General features: G+C 29.2%; 2 protein-coding genes across 2 annotated transcripts; both read left to right on the top strand.

The window, feature by feature from the left end:
• Positions 1-114: 114 nt before the first annotated feature.
• LOC126553022 (uncharacterized) lies at positions 115-708 on the top strand. Its single transcript, XM_050208217.1, has one exon. The coding sequence runs from the start codon at positions 115-117 to the stop codon at positions 706-708; it is 594 nt and encodes a 197-aa protein (XP_050064174.1).
• Positions 709-9,122: 8,414 nt separating this feature from the next.
• On the top strand, positions 9,123-12,920 carry LOC126553015 (uncharacterized). Its single transcript, XM_050208211.1, is given in 6 exon segments — positions 9,123-9,307; positions 9,418-9,571; positions 9,811-9,943; positions 10,424-10,596; positions 11,195-12,218; positions 12,221-12,920. Coding segments are annotated over 5 exon segments (2,145 nt in total). The 5' UTR covers positions 9,123-9,307; positions 9,418-9,427; the 3' UTR covers positions 12,892-12,920.
• Positions 12,921-24,158: the final 11,238 nt, after the last annotated feature.

Here is a 24,158-nt window from a genome sequence, read left to right as displayed (position 1 = left end):
ACGGCACTTAAACGATTTTTGTCCTTGGAAAATCGATTCAAGAATAACACAAAATTATGTAGTGATTATATCGACTTTATGAACGAGTACATACAACTACGTCATATGTCAGAAATGTCATTACCATCGGCGTCCGCGAAACTGAAACAAGTTTATTATATGCCTCACCATTCTGTCGTACGCGCCGACAGTACTACGACGAAAACACGTGTAGTATTTGACGCGTCGTGTAAAACGGACTTGGGAACGAGTTTAAATGACATACTAGTAAAAGGCCCAATAATTCAAGATGAACTTATTTGCATAATATCAAGATTTAGGACACACAAATACGCCATGCCAGCGGACATTGAAAAAATGTATCGTCAGATATTAATAAGCGAAGAAAATAGGTCATTACAAACTATATTATGGCGATCACAACCCAGCGATAAATTAAAAGAATATTGTTTAAATACGATAACGTACGGAACATCACCCGCGTCATATTTAGCCACCGCGTGTCTCGAAAAATTAGCGCAAGAATGTGAAGAAAAAGCCCCGTTGGCTTCTCGGGCGATTAAGTCCGATTTTTACATGGACGATCTTTTAACGGGCGCCAACACGATTGCAGATGCTGTTAATTTAAGAGAGGAGGTGATAAACACTATGAACAGTGCTGGATTCGTATTACGAAAATGGATATCTAATGAGCCCGCATTATATTGACAAATATATCGAATAATAATGACGATCCAATGTTCATCCTAGATATAGACGGCACCGCGGTAAAGACGCTAGGATTGTACTGGGATCCTTGGACGGACGCTTATCAGTACAAAATTAGTAATCACAATTATACTAACGACCTGGCGATGTCGAAAAGAAAAGTATTGTCTACCATTGCGACAATTTACGATCCATTAGAATTAATCGGTCCTGTAATCGTAACCGCAAAAATTCTAATGCAAAAGCTATGGCAACACAAATTAGAATGGGATGATGTATTACCGGCGCAATTAAAGGAAGAATGGGGCAATTATCTTGAAGAGTTAACCCTTTGACGAGTATAGACGTCAATTGACGTTTTTTCTTATTATGCCCTGTAGCGTAAAGACGTCAATTGACGTTTTTCTGTTATCTCTGTTTTTAACGAATGTTTATGAAAACTGTATTGATATTATCAATATATACGTGATAATGAAATATGTAGTGCTGTCTATTGGCTGTGAAAGTCAAAGAGAATAACATAATTGACAGTGTTCACTTTGTAATAAAATAAAAATTAATTTAGAGTAATTATGATATGTATTGTTTTTGCCTACACTGTGATATATATAATATAATTACGTTGTTGTTTTTGATATCGGATAAGATTGAAGCTGCCAATCTACCCGCCAAAACATTTAATTTCTTTATCTTTTGTCACAATATATTTCATAACAATATTACGATCCGAACGGTGAAAAATATTGTTTTTTCATGTTAATTAGTGTCTAATTATTTTATTGGTTATTAGTTATATGTACCAACTATCTACCTTTATTATTATTTATTTTTACAATGTCTTCGCTTTCCCGTGATCAAATAAATGAATTAATAATACCAATGCTGAATCAAACGACGAAGAGTGATTGGTCTTGTGATGGTGATACATCAGATTCTGAATTGGAGAATGATAGTTTAGTAAAAACAATTAGGGAAAATTAGCTTCTAAATTGTGCAGTACTCCAGTAAATACTTCAAAAAATACTTCTAGTCAGTTTCCCAGATCAGAACCAATACCAAGTATTCCAAACATTTCTAATGACCAGACATATATTGTTTTACTAGTTCTCCCGAAATTTCTATTCAATCTGATTTAGAATTTGTAGATATTGAAAATTTGCCTATATTTATTGATGATGGTGTTGACATTTTAAATATTTCCAATGTTTCTATGGATGTTGATGAATGTATAACAAATATTAGTAATAGTATTAGTGATAATATTAGTGGTGCAAATAAACTCTGTAAAAAAGGTAAAAATGTAAATACACCAAAGCAAATGTTTTCTGGTCAGTGGAACTTTAATGAGGATGTATGTTCTAAATATGTTCCAAAAAATTTAGTTTTAATGATGCCCAGTCTGGTATAAATTTAGATTTTATTGATGATTTAGCACCTGATTTTTCTGAGTTCGATATTTTTAAAATGATTTTTGATGAACACTTAGTTCAGCATATTGTTGAAGAAACAAACAAATTTTTTATTATATAATGAAAAATACAGTTTTAAAACAGCACTCTAAATAAAAATGGAAGGAAACCAGTGTAAATGAGATGTATACTTTTTTGGCTTTATCACTTTTAATGGCACACCAAAAGAAAAATAACATAAAGGATTATTGGTCTACATCACCACTACTTTTGTCTCCTATATTTGGTAAAATAATGAGTCAAGATAGATATTTAATAATACTTAGATTATTACATTTTTGTGATAACCAAAATCAAGTACCAGGCAACAGACTTTTTAAAATTGATACAATTATTGAATCTCTTAGAATGAAATTTCGTTCAGTTTTCAAACCATACCAGAAAGTATGTGTTGATGAGAGTATAGTTGAGTGGAAAGGAAGGCTTAAGTTCAAACAATACATTCCTTCTAAGAGGCATCGTTTCGGAATTAAATTATTTGTTCTTTGTGATTGCAAAACAGGTTATGTTTTGGACTATTTGGTTTATACAGGTGATAACAAACATATCAATTTTAATGAATCTCTACAACAATCAGGTTCAGTTATATCAACTTTAATGGAACCATACATAAATAAAGGTCATATAATCTATATGGACAATTGGTATTCTTCTCCATTACTATACCAATATTTGTTAGATCATAACACTGGTGCCTGTGGTACAGTTAGAAATAATAGAAAAGGTATTCCCACGTTTCCAACCAAATTAGCTCCTGGTCAGTGTATATCAGCTACAACAAAAGACATGATGACTTGTAAATGGAAGGACAAAAGAGATGTCCATATGCTTTCAACTGTACACGACACAAAAATGTCAATGACAAATAAAACTGACCGTGTAGGAAATAAAATTAAAAAACCTGAATGCATATTAGATTACAATGTAAACATGGGTCTAATTGATAAATCCGATATGCAGATGTCATTTAATATACATCTAGAAGGTCTATAAAATGGTATAAGAAGTTTTTTTTTCATTTACTTGATTTATCTGTCCTCAATTCTGGTATTCTGTATAATTCTCTGAAAGAAACTAAATTGAAACTACCTGAATATCGTTTAAAATTAATTGAACAGTTACTTCAGACTTATTCTTCTGGTACAAATATAAATCATAGTCGTCCAGGAAGAAAAATTAAAGGAGATTTTCCAACTCGACTCACGGAACGTCATTTCCCATCACGCATTACACCACTTGAAGGAAAAAGTAGGATTCAAAAAAAATGCCATGTACATTCTCAAACTAAGTTAGATACCCAGTGTAGAAAAGACACAGCTTATGAATGCAAAGAATGCGGAAAGGCACTATGTTTAGAGCCATGTTTTCAAAATTACCATACAAACAAAAGTATTAATTTTATTTCATTCATGTATTTTGATAATTTAAATATTTTAAATTGTTTTAATTTGAGTAGTATACTGTTATTATTATATTTATATAATTATATTGTTATTATTTTATTATTAATATTAGAATATTATATAATGTATTATTTACAAAAGTGATTTTTAATTTCAATTTATTAATAGTTGTTATTCAAACAATAGTTTTGTTATATTTTCATTGTTAAAAAGGTTATTATTTTTATTTGAGTTTATTAAATTTTTTTTTCAAAAAGATATTTTTATTTTTACTAAATTGAATTTATTAAATACGTTTTATCCTAGTTTAAAGATATTGTATTGAGGACTTGTACAGCACCAAATATACTTTTTTATTTAGGTAGGTTTACCATTTTTTTTAAAATTACAATCAAAACCGATAAAAAAAAAGAACATACATTAAAAAAACTTTAGGAAGTCAATTGACGTCTTTACTATTTTAACGCAGATATTTAAAACGTCAAATGACGTCTTTACTATTGTAACACAAATATTTAATACGTCAAATGACGTCTTTACTTTAAGCAAAATACCAATTGCTTTATAAAAACAATTCACTCTCAGGGTAATGGGTACCAAATTAAATCCACTCGCCAAAGGGTTAACTGACATTGAAAATATAAAAATTCCACGAAGAATAATAGGCGTTGAGAATAATAATGAAATAGAAATGCACGGTTTTGCCGACGCGTCGATTTGCGCGTATGGGGCATGCATTTACTTAAAGGCTACGGACGAATACGGCAACTGCACAGCGCGGCTGGTCGCCGCGAAATCAAGCGTAGCGCCCTTAAAGGTAGTATCGCTAGCCCGATTAGAGCTTTGCGCTGCCGTGTTATTAATACAGCTGGTAGAAAAGGTGATACCGAGTTTAAAAATAAAAATAAAAAATAAGTATTATTGGACCGACTCGACCATAGTATTAGCCTGGCTAAATTCACAATCGTCAAGGTGGAAAACGTTTGTGTCGCACAGAGTCGGTGAAATTCATAATTATTCGTCAGCCGATCAATAGAATCACGTCAAGTCACAAGACAATCCCGCTGATATTATATTACGTGGCTGCAGTCCTAATCAATTAAAACATAATGTTTTATGGTGGGAGGGTCCTGCGTGGATGAAAAAAGAAAAATCGGAATGGACAAAAAACACGTTAAATTGCGGAGACTTACGAAAAAATGACGATCTAGAAGAAAGAAAAAATCAGATTGTCACTTTGGTCAAAACAGAAGAAACAAATTTAATTACGAAATATTCATCATTAGCAAAATTATTAAGAATAACTGCATACGTATTACGTTGGAAACATCGCATCGTAAAGAGAGATAAAAATACTGCGATACAAAATATTACGTACGGGCCTAATGCGGCCGCGATAATATCGGTCAATGAACTTGAGTACGCGCGAACGAAAATACTTTAAATAGTACAATCGAAATTTTTCGCGAACGAAATAAAATGTTTAAAAAATGGTAAAGGTGTATCAAATAAAAGCAAGTTGTATTTATTAAACCCTTTTTTAGATCAAGATGAAATAATAAGAGTTGGTGGAAGATTAAATAATGCAGAAAATATGCAACGAGATAAAAAAAATCCGATAGTACTTCCAGCCAACACTCATTTCACAAAATTAGTATTTAGTCATGAACACATAAAATTACTTCATGCGGGACCACAAGCACTATTAGCATCGGCACGCGAAAAATATTGGCCGTTAGGTGGACGAAATGTTGCAAAAAAAAACAGTGCATGAATGTATCTCGTGTTTTCGCACTAAGCCAGCTACATATCAACCTATCCTAGGCAATCTGCCTGCCCCGCGAATAGAAGTGGCAAATCACGCCTTTTTAACGAGTGGAGTAGACTTCGCTGGGCCGATATTAATTAAAAATAGTTTAAGACGAAATGCACCGACGTCGAAGTGTTATATATGCGTGTTTGTCTGTTTTTTCTCGAAAGCCGTGCACATTGAGTTGGTCGGTGACTTAACAACGAACTCGTTTTTGGCAGCACTCCGGCGATTTTGGGCCAGGCGTGGTATTGGTAAAATAATATACTCTAACAACGGAACAAATTTTGTAGGAGCAAATAGACGGTTAAAAGAGTTACGTGATTTATTTACGTCTGAAACACACAAAAAAATGATTTACCAGTGCGCCGCCGAAGTGGGAGTAGAATGGAAATTCATCCCTCCTCGCTCTCCCCATTTTGGAGGGTTATGGGAGGCAGCGGTGAAATCTATAAAAGGACAATTGCAAAAGACTTTAGGAACAGCATCTCTTACTTATGAAGAAATGAACACAATATTAGTTCGAATCGAGGCATGTCTAAATTCGCGGCCTATTACACCTTTGTCCAACGATCCATCCGATCTAAGTGCTCTCACCCCGAGTCACTTCATTATCGGAAGATCACTGACAAGTTTGCCGGAACCTGACTTAGTAGACATGCCGACTAATCGTCTCCATCGATGGCAAAGAAGCACTCAGTTGTTTCAACAAATTTGGCAGCGCTGGAGTAAAGAGTACCTCTCACAACTACAGTGCAGACAAAGATGGCCTAAATCCAAAGGACAGAAAATAGAAGTGGGTGATTTGGTTCTTTTGAAGGAAGACAATTTACCACCATTACGTTGGAAATTAGGACGAGTTATGGAGGTATCCACAGGCAAAGATGGAGTCGTTCGAGTCGCTAAAGTGAGGACAGATCGTGGAGTATTACAGCGAGCGGGAAGGATGCCATGTCCATTACCTATATATGATTAACAAATTAAAAATAAATATATTTATAGTACTTATATTGTATATACATAATTATCATGTTTTTGTAAATTATTATCATTATTATTAATTTTTATTTAAAATGTATATTCCTATTTATAATTATGTATTTGTGATTTTACATAGAGTGTAAAATGTCGGGCGGTATGTTCGGAACACCGATAACGAAATGCGATACGGCCGTTGTTCGTCGACATCTCGATATAATTTCAGTATTACGTGAGACCTCGACGATCAACGGTCAATAATCGTCGTCAAAATTGACTCAATTTATATTCAAATTCAAAATTATTACATTAATTATATATTACTCAAATTGTTAATTGGAATAATTCTCCTTTATTTTTTATTATTAATTAGAATAAATAGTGCGAATGTACGAAATAAACAGAAACAATTTGTTCTATAACTAATTTCTCGTTCCCTAAAAATACAGTCCTTTTTAAAATTAAAAAAGGGTAATTAACTAAAAACATTTACTAACTTGTCAATGCATTTACACAGATAGCATTTTCGTAATGATAATATTTTATTAATATCATATCTTCATTATAAAAATAATGTTTTAAAATAAACTGATTGCGCCAGATACGGGACAATAATAGCCCGTGCACCCGGTCGCATATTAGCATTCTGGGGTCGGTCTCGGCACCTATAAACTAATTGACGCTTTTAATTGGTTCATTTAAATTTCAGCGCCAATTTCTTTCGCGTTTATCAATAATATCCATAGATCTATTATCTTATAATTATATTATCTTAATAATAAATATTAATTAATATATTAATTACTCAATGATAATAATATTTGTGGCTTTGATAATAATATATTAAATTATTAATATAAATAAATTTTTAAGTCCGTTGGACATAACATTTTGGTGTAATAGGAACCTAGTTGAACTATATTAAAATAGGTATTTTATTAATAATGTTTAAACTTTTGGAATACGAAAAAAATTCATTCCGTTGTCATTTGTTCTCTTAACAAGATATAACTCAATGGATTACTAAACATAGCTCTACCACAAACACAAATTGGTGTATAAATACTAAGTCCTCTAATAATGATAGTTCCAGATATGTTTGTCGGTGAGTTATGCTTTTGACTATTTATACAAAGGTGGGTCACTCATAGATTTTTTAGAAAATTTAGAAAACCGACTGATGTTAAAGGAATCACCTCCCACAACCCTCAACCTGTTTTCAGACTCTTGTTCAGGCCAAAACAAAAACAGTTCACCATGATAACATTGCTTTACTACATAAACCACAGAACAACAATATTCAAACAAATTAATCATATATTCCCGGTAAGGGGACATAGCTATATGCCACCAGATAGGGTATTTGGGCGTATCGAACAAGTATTGAGAAAAAAGAGTCAATTGTTTCTCCATCTCAATACTATGAGATTTTTAAAAGGTTTTGTACAGTAAAAGTGTATGGTCAGGACTTCTCCGTTTATGATTATAAAAGTGTGGTAAAAAATCTGGTAAAAACCAAATTTGATTTTAAATCAACTGAACAGAAAATTTATACATACACTAAGGGAGAAAAAACTGTTGGAGTTTCCAAAACCTATGGAGGAATACCAACAAAAATCGAAGTGATAAAAAGAAACTCAAATCTTGATACGTTGTTCAAAAAGCTTGTGCAACTACCAAAAACTAACCATGTAAAGTTACCCAAGCAAAATGATGTCAAGAATTTGCTAAAATTTTTTACTATTCCTGAAGACTCTAAGCAGTTTTATGAAGATATCTTCAAAAATAGTGAAGATGTTGGAAATGAAGAGCTTGAAAATATGTATGATGAAGATAATGATTAAGTTATTGTATTATAGTTTTTGATTCTTAATAATTACTTGACCTATAATTTTATATTTATCTAGTAGGCTAGCAGCTTTATTCAACTAAGTGTTTGATTATAATTTTATATTAATTAATTGTTATAAAATATGTTAACTATATTTTAATTTTTCAAGACTGAAAGCGTTCCTCAAAATTGTAATCACTTTGTTATTTTTTTAAATTTTAACATTTTAAATATTTAAAACTTGATATTATATTATTCTTTTTTTTTACTTTTTTAAGTGTTCTTTAATCTTTTATTTACCTTGTTTTAGTTTTTATTAATTAAAAGTTATTAAAAAAGTGTTTTATTAAAATATATTATACCTAACTTGTATTCCTTTCACCTATATGGATGCTACCATCGGTTCCCTATATGTTATATATTTTCTTAATTTAAATAAACTTAATGAATAAGTATAAGTAACTAGTAAGTGTAATATTATTACACTTAGTTGAGTCAAAGTATTTTAATTTCTTAACATATAATTATATTAAATTATATTTATTGTAAAATGTAATTTATGCAAATAGAACGTTTTGTTAAAAATATTGGTCAAAACGTACTATTTTTGTTAATCAAGGCAAAACGTACCATTTGTTGTAAATAGTACGTTTTGATCCAATTCAAAATTTAAAAAGTTATATTTAAGTACAAAAAATACATTTTAAAATACTTTTACCTGCAGAAATTTATTTCATAGTTTTTTATCTATTTTTAAACATTTTCACAACATGTATATCTCAAATATTTAATGCACAGCAGAAAATGACCTTTCCTGAAAAATATGTATAACGCAAATAGTACGTTTTGCATTGTCGCCCCACAATTAGCAACTGAGTATCTACTTTTATAGTTACCATACTTACAATATAAATAATCAGTTTAATTTTTTTATTTTATTTTGTTTCTGTTAAAAAACATCACAGCAATATTAAAGCTTTTTGTATACTAATTATAGACTATACCTAGCAATGCAACTCAAAAGTATTAACAAATTCCAAACATTGTATCTTCTAAAAAATCATTAACGTTACAATTATAGATTTACTTATTTTTTGAAACATTTTAAGTAATTATTACTCAGTTTGTGCTGTATATAATATGTGCATATATTTGTTATACCTAATTGTTATTGAAACATAAAATAACATTTACAATTTGTAAATACTTTAATTTTAGAAAAGTTTATATGTGTCATCATAGTGGTTTTAATAAAGTAAATAGTAAAAGCAACAAGAGAGGTAAGTCGAAAAATACAGAATGTCAAGCTAGAATTGATGTAAAAATTAAATTAACAACAAAAGATACATGCAAAAAAGACAAATATATAAAAGTAAGTGTATGGTATAACAAACCTAACCTATTTACCTATGTGCTTTCATCATTTGATTATATTTACTATAATTTATGTATATTTTTATATACCTACTTATACTCAGATGACTGACATTGACAAAAAATTAAACAATTTACCAACATAAATGTAATATTTATTGTTACATAAAATAACTTTCAATAAAAACTTATACATTTATTAGAAATCTCAATTCTTTAATTATTATATAAATTTAGGATGGCTTTCCAGCAATAATAATATTTATCAATGAACATAATCATACAATTTCTTCTGCTGAGGCACTCTCATTTTTAAAAGCTAACAATGAAGTAAGGTTACAATTTGAAAAATACTTCAATGATGGTTTAGGTAAGAATTAGTTATTACTTATTAGTAAAACCCTAGCAACAATATATTTATTTTAAAATTCAATCATATTTTAAATAACTTTAGCACATAATTCTGTTAAAAATAAAATAGTTAGAATTTAATTAATTACCTGCATTTATGGTTTATTTAATAAAAATAATACTAAGTGTTTGATACTATAATTATACATATATAAATATATAATTCAAACCAAAGATATTAATTAAGATAACATTTTTTAAGTTTACTTATGTTATATATGTATATAAATTATGTAGTTTCCTATTTTTTAATTACCTACTTGTTTTGGTTATTAACTATTATAAAACTCCAAACACAAAAATGATACATAATTATTGTGTATTATTATTATTATAAGTAGGTACCTACTTTTAGTGTATTATGTACTAATGAATTATGATTCAATTTATTTGACTATCTGTATATTTGATATGTATGTGGTTTTATATTAATTTATAGGTATATCAGAGTCTTTGAGTATACATGAAACAAAAATAGAATTAGAGTTTGGTATGAATTCTGAACAGTTGGCAAATGCTTCAATTAACCCTAAGTATAGGACTATTTGTCATTGGTATGATAATTGGAAGTTAAATAATTTGGGATCATCTACTGAACATAGTGTATTTCAAGTACATAACTATTTTTAAATTAAATTAACATTTAGGATTATTTTAGATAGATTTAAATAGATAATCTTACTCTCGAGGTAATCTTTTTAACGTTAATTACATTCAGCCTTATTAAGGTATAATAATAAAATAAAATTATATTGATTAACTTTTTATTTTAAATGACAGCCTATATTTTATATTGGTTAATTTGTATGCAACATCTGTTTCTGAAAATTTTGATGTCTTAATATTATACAACATTAAACCAATGGTTTATTATTTACTTCCTCATTAAATATTTAGGTTTATATTGTAGAGGAATTGATGAATAATTGTTTAGTCACCAGCCCTACCCCCTCTTCTAGTTTTAAATAACAATTAAATTGTTTCATATTTAATATTGATTCATCTAAATTTTCTAAGTATGGTTATCAATTTGAAAATAATGGTTATCATACTAAAAGTTTATACAATCTAAGGCACTGAGAAAAACAATTTTATAAAACATTAAAAGAAAATATCAAAATCACAAACATTAACTGTGAAAATGAGTATCTCGAGTTGAAAAAATTCCATTGCTTATTAGACTATTTTAAATTTAAGATTTTTCTTTTAGAAATTGGAAGAAAAGTTAAATGATTATACAAATAATGGACATATTGTAAAGTTTAGTGAAAATCCATTTGCAATATTAGTTGTTACTCCTATTATGCAAAGAGCACATACCTTAGCTTTTTCTAAGGACATAGCTTTTGTGGACAGCACCTCATCATGTGATACGCAAAGTCATTCTGTTACGTTTATGTTAACTTCATGTGGCATTGGAGCTGTTCCACTAGGAATGTTTATAACTAAAGGACAAACAACTGATGATTATAAAGCAGCTTTTACATTATTGAAAGACTCAGTTCCATGTAGTTTTGATGGTCATGGATGTCCTAAACAGTTTATTATCGATGATAGTGAGGCAGAAAGGCAAGCATTAAGAGCAATTTGGCCAGAATCTAGAATTTTTCTCTGTAGGTTTCATGTTTTGCAATCAGTGTGGAGATGGTTATGGGATTCAAAACATGGCATTCATAGTGAAGATAGGAAATTATTATTTAAACTATTTCAAAGTATTTTGAATGCATCTAATGATAGTAGTGCCAATGAAGCATATAGTATTGCTATTGGTAAATTAGTTACTGCAAATAACTGTAAAAATGACAATATAATTCCACTGCAATATGAGAAATGGATCAAATATGTAAACAACTATTGGGACAGGAAAGAAGTTTGGTGTCTGGGTTTTAGAGATGCTTCTGTACATGGTAACCAGACAAATAACTTTAGCGAAGTGAATGTACGCATATTTAAAGATATTGTGCTCTCTAGAAATAAAGCATATAATGCAGTTGCTTTAGTTGATTTTATTTGCACTAGTCTTGAGGAATATTATTTAAGGCGTTTAAGAACATTTGTAAATAGCAGAAATGATACTGCAAGACTTCTTTTCCAAGATCAATTAAAAAGAGCTGTGTACATTAACAAAATTGTAATAGAAAAATTACCAAATAATATATTTAAAGTGCCATCGGAAACTAATAACAGTTTTTATGAAGTTGATGTTACATATGGATGTTGTAACTGCTCAAAAGGAAATTAGGAGCCTTTTGTAAGCATCAAGCTGCAGTGTATCATCATTTCAACACAAATATGCCAAATCTACCTGCTATAACTGTAAACTGCCGCTTACTTTTGGCTAAATTAGCATTTGGGGAACATGTACCTGATAAATTATTTTATATGCCACTTGTCTGTGAATCAGATTCTAATAAAATTAATGAATCATTAAATGAAGCTACACCTGGTAATTATGAAAACAACGAACCATCATGTTCTAAAATACCAACAACTTTAACAAATCAAGCTTTAGAAGTTGACTATAATTTGAACTCTGAATATTATGCTGAACAAATTCAGGAATTATTTAAATCAAATTTGGAAAAGTATACATCATCAACTTCAGTATCTGTCCTCAGCAAATGTTTAGATCGTTTAAAAAAAGTAAAATCTGCTGCTTCTTGGGAATCATTTTTGAGTACTGCTGGTAGTAATATTTCTCTGAGGCATCGAACTAGAGCAACTATTCGAGTGCAGCCTACAGCAATAAATAGAAGAAAACCGGGGATCACAAGAGGCAGCAAACGATTACCTGTAGGGCGACCATTGAATATCGATATAAACAAAAAAAAGAAAAGAAAAAGAAATTTAGGTGAAAATGTTCAAAAGAATGTTCCAAATGCTAAATCGCATGGAACAGGTCATTAATCATATAAATACAATTTTTAATAAAATATTGAATCTTTATAAGGATATCTGAATCTATTAGGTACATACATTTTTATTATTATTAGTTTTTATTAATTATTATTAATTTTATTTTATTTTACAAACATTTTAATAAAACGTTTAAATTTTAAAAGTTATGACAAGTTATATTTTATACTTGCACTTTTTGATATTTATCATTTTATATTGACTTTATGGTAACCATGGGTTTAGTGCCACTGGAAACACTGAATTTGAAGATATACTATTAATTTTTCATTAGTTAGTTATTGCTTTTGTTGTATAATATTATGATAGATAAAAATAGGTATTAAAATATTTTTTAACCATAATTTTTTTGTTTTCCTTTCATCATATTTTTATAATTCTTACCATTTCACTATTTATAGTGATTGCATTACTTCTTTTCTAAAATTGGAAAAAATTGAAATTAGGAAACAATTTTTATTGATTGTGAGATAAAAAAGTCTAATCTGAAATATTGAAACAATGAATGTATCAACTGATCTGCACATTTTTGTCAACCTTGGTAAGTTCAATAATAGTTACATGCCTAGATTTTTTTATTTAAATTAAATTATTTAATAAAGTAAAGTAAATATAATACAACAATTTAATAATAAAAATAATATACAATTCTTCTTAGTTCACTAGCAAGATATAGAAAATAGAAAATCTCTCCTACATCACTTACCAAAGTGTTATATCTAACAGACTTAAACATTTATTTATTATTAAATTATAATTATTATAATATAACATACATATAAAACAACATAATTATTTAATAATTTAATATATTATCATCAAAGCTACAAATATTATTATTGAGTAATTAATATTTATTATTAAGATAATATAATTATGAGATAATAGGTCTATGGATATTATTGATAAACGCGAAAGAAATTGGCGCTGAAATTTAAATGAACCAATTAAAAGCGTCAATTAGTTTATAGGTGCCGAGACAGACCCCAGAATGCCAATATGCCACCCGGTCGCCGTTACGTCGCGCGCAGTAATCACACACCGACCAACCTATATATTGCGTGTATAATATGTGTATAGCAACTCAAGAATAGTGGACGGGATCGCCGAGCAAATAGTCTGAGTGTTAGGTAGTGTGTGGTGAGTAGGTGTGTATGTGTATGTGGGTGTACTTATATTAAACTAATAATAAAAAAATAATAACACGGTTCTTAATAGCTAATAAGTAGTATTGCTATATTACTGGCAAAGGGCGATAAATTGATGATAATATTAAATGCACAGCAACACCACAATATAAATATGATAATAATAATATATACACAGACAGCTTTTAGCCAGACAAATAATATAATAATATGTACAAAAATTCACGGAGTTGTGGAGCGCAGACTGGCCAGCTGGTCCTATATAGCTATAATAATGAACAATACAATAATAAACAATAATACAATTTTTAAATACACTTCACAGTTCACAATTCAAATAATATTGTAAGGTATGTAAAATAACAGTTGGCGCGTCCGGGCACAATGTAGTACGACAGTGTACACAGCCGAGTACGATAGTACAATATCTACGCAATAATAATAATATTATATGAGTCGCCCAATGAAACAGTAAAAATATTATAAAAAAGGACGATTCGCGTCCACGACACAACAAAAAAATTATAAAGAGGACGATTCGCGCCCAATGACAATAATTTTGGAAAAACAACTTAATAATAAAAACCGGCAATTCGCGCACGGCAGTAATCGTGGGTCCTTGGTTGACACCGTTTAGTGAACTGATTTGCATTCGAGCGGCTGTGATATTATACGTATACCGCGGTGAGCAGTCAGCGACCGGTTTACATTAGTGTAGGTAATCTTCGTTTATATAATACACAAACAGAATGATACAAATAAACAATTTAACTATAATAATATAAACATGATACTGTGCTGTGTGTGTGTGTGTGAATAACGGTCAGTGGCGATATCTACCGCGCTATTGCCGTATTGTCGCGGCGGCGACATAAACATCAATAAATTATCAAATAATTATTTTGTGAAGTAATATTATGAAAGAATTATTAATATGACATCAAAAACGAAATAATAAAATAATATTCGGAATATATTATCATTATGTTATTAAACATGAATTGTGTAAATTATATTTTGAATATATTAATAATATGACATCAAAAACGAAATAATAAAATAATATTCGGAATGTATCATCATTATGTTATTAAATATGAATTGTTTTAATTATTTTTTGAATATGCTAATCATATAACATCATTAATGAAATAGTACAATAATATTCAGAAAATATGATCATAATATAATTATTAAAATCTAAATAATTGTAGAACGATTCAAAATTTCAGTCAAAAAGTTATTTAAAATTATTCCTATTATATTATAATATTAATTTATTCATTTAAAAGTTGATTAATTGTTAATAACGAATACTTATTATTAAGTATATTAGATATTTGTAATATTGAACTTATAGTTCACAAATAAAACAAGTTTCCATTTATATAGTAGGAACTGCAGAAAGTGCAAAATGGAGGTACCTAATTAGTTATATAGTTCTTATTGAACTTTTACATAAAAATCAGCGTTTTGAATTGTTATAATAGGTACGACGTATAATTCATAATTTCATAAATATTAAATTTGTTCATTTTTTTAGTTTCTAATCCTCTATGCATGTACCTATTTATTAGTAGTTACTAGTTTTCAATTTTTGAATAAAACTGTGCTTTTATTATAAAAGTATTATTATTCGCATTTGAACCCCCCGCCCCGACATAAGAAAATTGAATGTACAACACTTTTCTGAGTTTTTTTTTTTAATTTTTCATGGTTCCAATAACTGTTATAATATATATATAGATATAGCCGTATAATAAATACCAACGTTTTGTATGTAGATGGACCGACGGACGAGTTCTGACAGCCAGCGCTCGATTAAAATAGCTAAGATAATAATAATATTATTATTATGATATTACGATATTACTTATAATTTATATTATATTATTATGTAACAAATGCTATAATGCCACGCACTTCTTATCGTTGTTATTGGTTTATTGCACGAACTAAGATATATCTTAGTTCGTGGTTATTGTCGCTTATTATTAAAGTGTGGTTATTCCCAAGTCTATGGTTATTTCAGATATTGAAAATTATATTATTATTTTCAATTTTGGTGTATTGGTAATAATGGTAATTATCCGCAAATCCATGTGTACTGTTTAGCTTTTGACAATTGGTATTACAGAATTTTAGATTCATTTCATTTGTCATTTCTATTTCGACGACGTCTACACACCGTATAACGGTCTCGCTTCTTCGCAGTTCTATATTAATATTATTCTACTTGTGAAATTGCCTATTCGACTACCTTACTTTGTATATTTTATATTATACTCGTGAAATTGTCTCATATTTGGTAAGTGACAAAATAATTTAATATTGGACGTACATTTTGTATATTATTTTAATGTTAAGTGATTCCAATATTCTAATGGAATTCTTCTTAAGTATAATTTATATTTAAAGGACATTTGATAATCATTATTACAGTAAATTAAGTATATTTTAATATTGAGAGGTATACATTTTTTTTCTATAAAATACCTATATAAGATAACGTCTCTTGTAATATAAATATTTAACTTATTTAACAAGTAACTCCCTATCTACTTAATTTCCTTATAAAAAATTAAATTTCAGTAGAATGTAATTTGAAAAAACATCGAATTTGAGTAGTAGAACTACAAGAAGACGAATTCATGAAGAAGTTAAAAATAATTTCATTATTAGTTATGATACTTCTTCATTGTTTGATACAATTCCAGAACTTAGTTCCAATTTAAATATTTCTCAAATCGGTGATCCTTCGCCTGAATTATTAGCTGATAATTTAAATTTAAATAATGTAGAACTTCTTAATAGTTATAGTAATTCTAATTTATACTTAAATTTTAATTTAAGTTCATCTAGTAATTTGGAGTCAAACTGGGATAGTTCCTCAAATGAATGTACTGATTTTGATGAATTATCAAATTTTAAATTATTAATTAGGAAATGGGCAGTTGAGTTTAACATTCCTTTAATTGCACTATATGGTTTATTATATATACTTAAAAGTCATAAATGCTTCAATTCACCACCAAAAGATTCAAGAACATTAATGCATACTATACCAGCTATAAATCATTCTTATTTACATATTGTTGAACCAGGCACATATTATCACTTTGGAATTACAAATGGTATTTTACAAAATATTCCAAAATCTCTAAGTGACGGTAGCCATATTAATATTGTGATAGGTGTTGATGGGTTGCCATTATTTAAAAGTAGTCCTAAACAATTTTGGCCGATATTGGCTAGGTTAGGTTAACCTTTGACGTAAATTCTATCAAATGTTAATGATTGAAATGTTTTCTGTATTTCTCCATACTCGATATCACCGTATTCCAATGATAAACCGTGTTGCAACCGTTCAAACCAACTGTTTACGCTTCGACTTTTTGCGTCTTGTTTTAAAGATGTATGTTTAAATCAGTGGCGGTTTTTAGGGGGGGGGGCGAAGGGGGCGCTCGCCCCCCCCTGGTATTTTTTGTGTCAACTGATATGTTATGTACGTCATATTATTTTCACAATACCTATGTTCAAACTTTTTTTTTTAATTATTATTATTATTATTTTTTTTTTTTTTTTGATATCAGCATGAACTTTGAATTGATAACAATGGAACAATATGCGTTATCACAAAATACTAGAATTATTAATAAACTAGTCGGATTTGAGTATGATATTACAAACGGTTTTAGCTGTAGTTACAGAAAAGGTTCATGCTGGTCACGATAATATAGAGACATCGTGATGCTGGTATTATATTATCAAATATCGTAACTTTTTATCTGTTGTTTTTTTTTTAAATTTACAAATCACAAATAACCAGTAAGTAATAACTAATATTTTTGAATTTTTTTGAGTAATTGATTAACTACTTCCTAAATTGTTTTGTTCGTCATCGGTTCATGGATAAATTTATAATAAGAAGTACAGCCGCGGTTTCTCAACCTGCTGCAAACATTAATGAGGTGAGTTAAATCTGTACAAGTGTAGGTACAACAAAAAATATAATTCAGGTCAGAAATTAACATAAATTTGTACATAATATGTTGGTTAACTATTTTATTTCAGACAAACTTTGATAAAGAAAAACTTAAACGTCCTGTAGAAAATGCTGAAAACACAGAAATTGTTCCTTCTAAAATTGCTAAAACTGTAAGTGTCTATTTCCTACTTACATTTAATTCTTAATCTACAACTTATTATCATCAAAACACATATTATATATATTTATAATATCCTACCGTATGACATAGATAAATAAATAAATATAGAAAGACAAAGTATTTTTATTTTTATTCAAATTTACTTCTTAATACTTAGTTTAATCTGTACAAAGTGGCTTACTAGTTACTTCAATAACAATATACACTAAGAGTACCTACAATATTTTAATAATTATTGTAGGTTGAAATTGATCAAGATTCAAGTCCCTTCAATATTGATGTAGGAGTATATAGCTGTGGAAATGTTCAAATTGATGACCATCTACGCTTAAATGTGATTCAAAATAGTTCTGTCCCAACTTCTAACTTTGAATATCCGTTTTCTGTTCATTTTAAAAAAGGCAAAGAAGGCAAGCGTTTTCTTAGAGAAAATCATTTCAAAAGTTACCCCTGGTTAGCATATTCAACTTCAAAAGAAGGACTTTTTTGTAAAATTTGTGTTTTATTTAAAGAAAGTAAACAAGGAGGAAAACACAAAACAGAAAATTTAAAAACACTTGTAACTACTCCCTTAAAAAAGTTTTCAAAATTGTTGGGTAAAGATGGTTTTCTTGAAGTACATCAAAATAATTTGTATCAAAAATATGCTCTTCAAAGAGCTGATCAATTTAAATCTACCATTCTTAATCCTGAGAAAAATATTTTAAACCTAGTCAATGCTGATCGTTTGAAAAAAATAACTGAAAATAGAGAACGTTTGAAACCTATAATTCAATCTATAATATTTTTGGGGAAACAAAATATTCCATTGCGTGGCCATAGAGATGATGGGGCTCTATTAGCAAATTACAATCACTATAAATTGAACAATGAAGGTAACTTTAGAGAACTTTTAAGGTTCAGGGTTAAATCAGGTGACAAAATATTAGAACAGCACTTACTCACAGCACACTCAAAAGCAACTTATATTAGTTCAAATGTTCAAAATCAATTAATTGATTGTCTCAAGGAAGAAATACAATCAGAAATTATCAAAGAAATAAAACAAAGTAGATTCTACAGCATAATGTTTGATGAGACTACAGATCTGTCGCATGTATCACAAATGAGTTTGGTTTTGCGTTATGTTTTTAATGATAAAATCAAAGAAAGTTTTATTGAGTTTATTGACTGTCATCGTGAAGCGTATAGCCAAGTAGATAATAATGAAGATGTTGAACCAAAATTATCTGGTGAACATTTAGGCCAAATTGTTATAGATTTGTTAAAAAAATTTTCATTAAATCTAGATGATTGTATCGGAATCACAACAGATGGATGTTCTGTTATGACATCAAAAGCTCGTGGTGCTGTCCAGCACATTCAAAAAATTGCAAAAAATGCAATCTATAGTCCATGTGCAAATCATGCATTAAATTTATGTATATCTAAATCGTCAACAGTACAATTTGTAAGGAATTCTGTTGGTATTATCAAAGAAGTAGTGGCTTTTTTTAATTCTTCTTCAAAAAGAAATTTTGTTCTAAAAAGTATTTTAAAAAACCATTCTTTAAAAACTGTATGTGAAACGCGTTGGATTGATAGGCATGACAGTATTTTATTGTTTACTACCTCATTTTCAGACATACTAGTTGCATTAAATAAAGTATCTGAATGGTCAGAATCTGAATCTGCAACCAAAGCCAAAATGTTGATAAGTGCTTTAGAGAATTGTGAATTTATTTTAACTATGTTTACACTGGCAAGTATTCTTAGTATTACATTACCTGTTAGCAAATGTCTCCAAGGAAAAGAAAGGGATTATATTACTGCAACAAATATTATACAATTGGTTTTAGATAACTTATCCAATAAACGCACAAATTGTAATCAGTATTTTAATATAATATATAAGGAAGCTTCAGAACTAATGAAAAAACATGATGTTGTTACAAAATTACCACGAATATCTAAACAACAAACTCAAAGGCCAAATCCCCCTAGTAACTCACCAGAAGAATATTATATGAGGTCCTTGTACATTCCGTTACTTGATAATATCATTGAAGATATAAAAGATCGGTTCAAGAATAATAAAAATAAAATGTTTTTGACTTTAATGGGAATTATTCCAGTTTATTTAAAAGATTTTACTCCAACCAAAATAGAATCATTAACTAAAGATATATTAGTAGAGTTTGGATTCTTGAACATACAAAAGGATGTTCTTAGAGCTGAGTTAGAGTTATGGAAATCTAAATGGGTTTTTGAAGGTACCTAACTTAATCATTAAGCATTAGAATATTTATGTTATGCCATCAATTAACTACTTATAATCAATTGTTACTTTGTTTTAGGTAATGTAACTAATGAATCAAAATTAAATATACCTAATAACGCTATCGACTCTATTGCCAACTGCCCATATGTACTTTTTCCAAATATTAAGCTAATTTTGACTATAATTTCTACTTTACCAATAAGCGTGGCATCTGCAGAACGCAGTTTCTCTACTTTAAGAAGGTATTATATGATTGATTTTAATTTCCAAGATAAGTAAGTATACATTAAAATTTACTTATACGCTTAAATTCTTCAGGCTTAAGACTTGGTTAAGGACAAAGATGTCTCAAGATAGACTTTGTGGCTTAGCATTATTGCATATTCATCGAGAACTTGATATTTCAGAAGATACGATAATAGAACGCTTTGCAAATAGCAAAAAAAGAAATATAGATTTTGTTATTTAATTAATTTTCTTTGCTTTAAAATTAATAATTTTATTTTTATTAACTTTTGTTTAATTATTATTTCTATGTTTACTATTTGTAATGTTAAAAATACTTTTATACTCTTATTAGTTGACTTGCTTTGCATGATAATTGTTTTAAGTAAATATAAATGTAATCTGCATGGTGATTTTTGCATACAATGATTTTTTTTTATAATTAGTTTGGCATTCTTTGCATGTCCTTTTTTAAATTAAAATTTCATTAAAATATGCTTAAATTACTTTAAATTTATTACTTCAGTTATGCATTTATTATTCATGTTTTTGTTTAGAATTATAACCAAATCTATGGAATTTTTACTGTATTTTATATAACATTGTGTACATGGTTAAAGGTAAGTATAATTTTGTTACTTTATAAAGATTCCAATAAAACTAAACTATTTAAATTATGAAATAAAAAATGAGTTATAGGTATGTCAATTAATTATTACAGGACCATAAAAAATTGTATTTTTTATTTGATATAATATGTAATTATGATGAGGGGAACCAAAAAAATTTAAAATAGCCCCCCCCTAGATGTTTTATCAAAACCGCCACTGAAAGGGCACACACGTTATCAACGTCCGGCGGCAATTGCAATGGGTGCAACAATGCCGGAAACACGGCGGATATCGCCACAGGCTTAGAACGCGGCAATCAAAAAAAAAGGCCGAACAAATCACACGAGGTTCTGTCACCAAACGGGCGGCACGAGACGGACACCTATCCGGCTCGACCGTAGAAAAACTACAAAAGCACGGCGCGGGGTGATAGCTGTGACGAGTCCGGAGACAAAACAATGTGTGACCGCGGTGAAGGTGGGGATGGCTGCCTAACCGATAATCCACGCCGACCACGCGACTTGTAAAGCCTTTGACGATTAGGTGAATCGGCGGGAAGTCATTCGGGTTGGAACAATTATTAAACTTACATTTCGGGTATAGTGAAGGTTTTTTTTGTGTTTTTGTCTTGAAAGTTCCCTGGTATTAATAAAAAATTATAAAAAAATTGCTCTTAAATTAAACATAATGTTTTTTAATTCGAAAATTGTTTTTATACTGACCAAAAAATATTACTATATTACTAGTGTTTTTTAAAAAATGTGTACTGGGTCACTCGCTTGTTATATGATAATAATACGACAACAAGGATGTCTCATTTTTAAATCGTTACAGCCTGGTCATCAGTACTTATCGACGTAACACACACACACACATATTATAGACATTTAAAAAATCCTTTTCATACACACCAAAAAAATATTGTTTGTGTTTTTTTAAAATGTGCATTGGGTCACTCGCTAGTCATAATAATACGGCGATGTACCCTTTAAATCGATGCAGCGTGGTCAGCATCATTTATATTTTATTTCTATAGAAATTCTTATGATAGTCCTTTAGAGACGGATTTCAAGACAGTATGCCGATACGCAAACTACTATTAAGACGTAGAGAGAGATTTTACTTGTTGAATTAGTAAAGCGTTTGTGTGTGTGTGTGTGTAAAATACGTAATATGTTTTTAAAAGTGTTAATATTCATTGTAAACAAATTTTGCAATTGTATTTTTCACGTTCGTAATAAACTGTGATTTTTACCAAAATGTTTAAATGCGATAAATGTACATCAGTATTTACTGCGAAGCGCAATTTAACTGCACACCAAAAAAATCACGATGGAGTCCGTTTTCCGTGTACTGTATATTCTTTAGTGTTTAGCTACAAATCTCACCTCAACAGACATTTAAAAAGAATTCACGGTATGTATATAATATAATTTAATTGGTTATTTAATATTTATCAAATATATATATTTTTATTTTTATTTATTATTATTAATAAGGAGTTGTTCATGTTCCCGCGTACCGTATTAATGTCACTTCGAATGAAAATCGTGATAATATACAAATCGCACCGCACATTTTTGTACCAGATATTCCGGCTGGTTCATCGACTAATTGCGATAATGATTTGTGGGCTGATGATGATTTATGCATGAGAACAATGGAGGATTTTGTAAAGAAAATGGATACCTGCAATAATACTGGTAATATTTTTAAAAAATATGTATGTTTTTAAATTAAAAGGAAAGCTTTTATAATTTAGGTAAACGCATTTATAACGATAATTCTAGTATTTTGGCTAAAAATAAACGTACACGCATAAATACAACAACAACATCTGCATTTATTCAAACGAAATCGGCATTTAACGGATTATGTCAAGAGTTTTTTAAAAAGAATATTGATAATATTAAAAAGTTTAGAGAATTTTTAGACATTTCAAAGCCCGAGTTGATCGAATTACTAAATAAAACCGTTCAAAATTCTCCAATAAAATATAATATTAAATTAGAGGCAACATATATAATACCATTAATACCTAATACTGAAATTAAAGAAAATAGAGCATTCAAAACTAGTGCAAAATCATTGTTTCGAGTAGATAATATAAACGAAATGTTAGAAGCTGATTTTATAAAGTTACTTGAAGAAAAAGAAGAAATGACCAACAAAGGTAGCGGCTTTTCGTTAAATAGTATAGACGGTTTAATTATAAATATTAACCGGTTCAATAGGAACCTATAGGAGGTTCTTCTTACTTGCCATTACCGACACATATAGAAAACAAAAAAGCCACCATCAATGTTCAAAATATTGATAACAAATGTTTTAAGTATAGCATATTAGCGAAACATGTAAATCCTGTTCATGCCGAGAGAATAGGTTCAATTATACCGAAGTGGAAGATAAATATGATTTTTCTAATTTAAATTTCCCCGTAATGATAAATGATATTAAAAAATTTGAACAATTGAATAATGTATCGGTTAATGTTTATAGTATAAAAAAAGGAGAAATCACTTATAAAAATAATGTAAAAAAAATTATCAAAAATCATTAAACCAGTTTACGGTATTTCCAATAAAAGTGTGCACAACTGAATTAGAAGATCACCATGATTTATTATTATTTGGTGATGGGTCAGGTAAAGACCATTACTGCAGAATAACTAATTTATCTAAATTAATTGGAGCAGAAATAAGTCAAAACGGGCATGCCGTGTTATTATGCAAGTGGTGTTTTAAATCCTACTCAGGTGTTACCGCAGAACAACGTTTAAACTTGCATAAAATAAACTGTAATAAAAATAAACCTCTTCTACCAGTATTACCAAGTCCTGAAACGT

Source organism: Aphis gossypii, unplaced genomic scaffold, assembly GCF_020184175.1.
Source record: "Aphis gossypii isolate Hap1 unplaced genomic scaffold, ASM2018417v2 Contig00049, whole genome shotgun sequence".
NCBI classification, from domain to species: Eukaryota; Metazoa; Arthropoda; class Insecta; order Hemiptera; family Aphididae; genus Aphis; species Aphis gossypii.
The sequence above is the reverse complement of the archived record's forward strand: the minus strand, read 5'-3'. Positions and strand labels throughout refer to the sequence as shown.

Coding starts and splice junctions, on each gene's coding strand:
- LOC126553022 (XM_050208217.1), top strand. CDS start 115: ATGTCATTACCATCGGCGTCCGCGAAACTGAAACAAGTTTATTATATG.